General features: G+C 46.4%; 1 protein-coding gene across 1 annotated transcript; it reads left to right on the top strand.

Annotated features, from left to right (window-relative positions):
* Positions 1-747: 747 nt before the first annotated feature.
* LOC123117120 (uncharacterized) lies at positions 748-2,888 on the top strand. Its single transcript, XM_044537951.1, has 3 exons — positions 748-1,555; positions 1,641-1,720; positions 2,423-2,888. The coding sequence occupies exons 1-3, from the start codon at positions 770-772 to the stop codon at positions 2,769-2,771; spliced, it is 1,215 nt and encodes a 404-aa protein (XP_044393886.1). The 5' UTR covers positions 748-769; the 3' UTR covers positions 2,772-2,888.
* The last annotated feature ends 251 nt before the right edge of the window (positions 2,889-3,139 follow it).

Here is a 3,139-nt window from a genome sequence, read left to right as displayed (position 1 = left end):
GCCATCTTCCCCTTCTCCTTTTTGCTGGGTCAGCCCCTTCTTTGGTCGTTTAATGTTCTTTCCTGGACTCCTGGTTGTGCCATCTTCCCCTTCTCCTTTTTGCTGGGTCAGCCCCTTCTTTGGTCGTTTAATGTTCTTTCCTGGACTCCTGGTGAGACATAATCTGGAGGGAGTGGATTGGATCAAAAAAATAAATAAATCTGGAGGGAGTGGAGGCACCCCCGTTGGATACTTATCAGCCAACACCACTGCGCCCCCACTTGAATCTGGTACAGTAGCAGCAAGGCTAGGGGAGACGACCTGCAAATTGTCCTGTGACACCCTGACTTCTAGTTTCCATCTCCACCGTGACTACCTGAGTGCTCCCAGTGCTCGCAGATCTTTCATTTGAAGTTACTGAAGCTGCCTTCGAGCCACTGTCCACTACAACGGATGGTGCAGTGGCTGTAGTATTCAGATTCTCCTCGCTCACTTTAGCAGCATCGTCCTCCTCCCTCACAATTTCCTCTTCACGGATGACAGGCCCGCCGTTCTTTATTTATTTATTAATAAAACTAATAATGAATTAACGCTAGCTGGCGGACGTGCCAATGGGCCGGCCCACTCCCAGCGATGCCGAAGCTAGCACGCGAGCGATGCGAGGGTCCAGTCGCGCTCCCACCTCGTCGGATCCTTCCCTATTGGGTTCGTACAAAAAGAGTAAAACCTCTCCCGGATTGTTTATATTTGCCTCAAAGACAAAGAAGATCGGAACAAAGATTAAGAAAACATGATCTTGGCAAATTCTTGCCGCCGCATCCTCAGCATCGGAGCCCGTGGCCGTGCTCCGCTCACAGCCGCCTCGCGTCCCGGCTACTTGCTACCGCAACCACTCCACCTAGGAATAGGATCCTTGCTCCGCCGCATCACCAAACCCGCTGCCGTTTGTCGATCGCCCGCGCTCCATCGATGCTACTGCACCTCCCAGCCCGTCGACCCCCGGCCCCGTTGGTACCACAGTCCGCTCAGGATCGCCTCCGCGGCAGTTCTCCTCTCCGGCGTCACGGGCCTCACGGCATTAGCCTACTACCGCCCGTACCTCGACATCGAGGTCGTGCCCTACACTAATCGGACTCATGTGGTCGTCCTCTCCCCCCAGTCGGAGCGCGAGCTCTGTGTTCGCCGCTTCGACGAGGACATGAACAAGTACGCTGCCGAGTCCCGGATCGTTGACCCACTCCACCCCGACACTATCCGCGTCCGAAGCATCCTCGAGAAACTCATCCGCGCCGCTCACCACAACCTCGGCATAGACAGCAACCACGACACTGTGATGCTCTCCTCTCAGAAGGATGCGCAGGATCTGGATGACGAGACCCGAAGAAAGCAGCAGGGTAAGAAACCAAGCCGTCCGCAGCCGCACGCCCGACATCTCCGTGGACTCAAGTGGGAGGTCACCCTTGTCAAAGATAATCAAGCCAATGCAGACTGCGCGCCCGGCAAGATAACGGTCACCACCGGATTGCTCGATGTTCTCAAGACTGACGCTGAGATTGCCGTTGTTATTGGCCATGAGGTGAGGTAGCTAGGTTTAATACTGGATTAATGAGTTCACGTCAGGCTATTCAAACTCTGATCGATCCCTCATTCTTTTTTTCTAGGTTGGGCACATCATTGCAAGACATCGGGCGGACATCCACGAGTGGTTTCCCAATCTCTTATGTGGGCCTTTCTTTTCAATGTATGTTCACCTTTTGCATTTTCATGTGTCCTGATTTAATTACCTACATTCTGCCTTCCTATGATAAAGAATAGTTTATTACTAGACAAAATCTATACATGACACTTGTAAGGAGGCATATTCTACATCTTATATGATACAAATTTAGTTTTTCTATCCAAAGTTACACATCATGAAATTCTAAATCAGCAAGGGGGAAAAGGTGCGTTGGAGTTTAAACCCTAACAGTGTGTTTAGTTGCATATTTCTAGATGTAAAGTTGCATACAATTTTTATATATTACAGGTACCTACTTTATGTTAAATGTAGAATCAACGATCATATTCCCATCGACAAAGGTAATTTTAAAAAGACTTGGAATTTCTAGGTCGACAAGGTCCCTCCACTGACAAGAAGTTAGCAAAATGACACATAAAGATCAAACTAAAAAAGCATCTAATGTTGACGAAGACTAGACTAATTGATAGTGGTACACTGAAAATATGCATGTTTAGCACTGTGTGACATGCCAGAGTTGCTTGCTTCTCACGATATCAATAATAAAGGGCATCCTACATGAGATTCAATGTTAAACTCTTGCTAGTGTACTCTATTATCTCTTTGGTTATTAATATTATTAAGTTGATTCCACCCTTTTGAGTTGGTTTAATTCAGCAGGTCTTAGATTTGATTTGTCTTTGACGGTTTTTCCTACATTTCTAGGACGGAGATAGAGGCGGATCATATTGGAATCATGCTACTCGGCGCTGCAGGTTTCCATCCATACAATGCCCTTGTGGTCCTCTCGAAACTAGCAAAGATGGATGCTTTAACAAAAGAGGAATCTTTAGTGTCTCCATATCCTTCATATTTTAAAAGATCGCAATATTTGTCTCAACACAACGTCATGCAAAAGGCAATGGAATTATACAAAGACGCTACTCCTGATCAAGGCAATGCCAAGCAAGCCGGCGGCGGTGAAGGTCTTTCTTTTCGAGAATCTTTAAGAAATCAGTGCAATATTGTATCAACAAGATTGATACAAGCTTTTGGAGGGAGATCGACAAAATAGAATGCACGGTCAGAACGAAGCAAATCGGGGAAATGTTATCTGATGTCCTGCAAGTTCACATGGCTGGTTGTAGTTTCTTTTGAAGTATGAATATCACTCCCACGAATAGCTGAAGAAACGGACGTTTGCCTCTTTTAGAGGTTTATTTATAGTGCTGTTTTTACAAGTTGTTCTTCGATTCCAAGCGAGAGTGCAATGACGATGAAATGGTGCGGAGTGTTTGTGAGCAAAATGCTAGAGAGTGCAGTAATTGAAGTAAAAAACGAGAGAGCAAGAGAGTATTAACGAAGCTGCAATAAGGATAAAGGCATTCTCAAGAGTTCATATGATATACTCCCTCCGTTCCTAAATATTTGTCTTTCTAGAGA

Source organism: Triticum aestivum, chromosome 5B (assembly GCF_018294505.1).
Source record: "Triticum aestivum cultivar Chinese Spring chromosome 5B, IWGSC CS RefSeq v2.1, whole genome shotgun sequence".
NCBI classification, from domain to species: Eukaryota; Viridiplantae; Streptophyta; class Magnoliopsida; order Poales; family Poaceae; genus Triticum; species Triticum aestivum.
The sequence above is the reverse complement of the archived record's forward strand: the minus strand, read 5'-3'. Positions and strand labels throughout refer to the sequence as shown.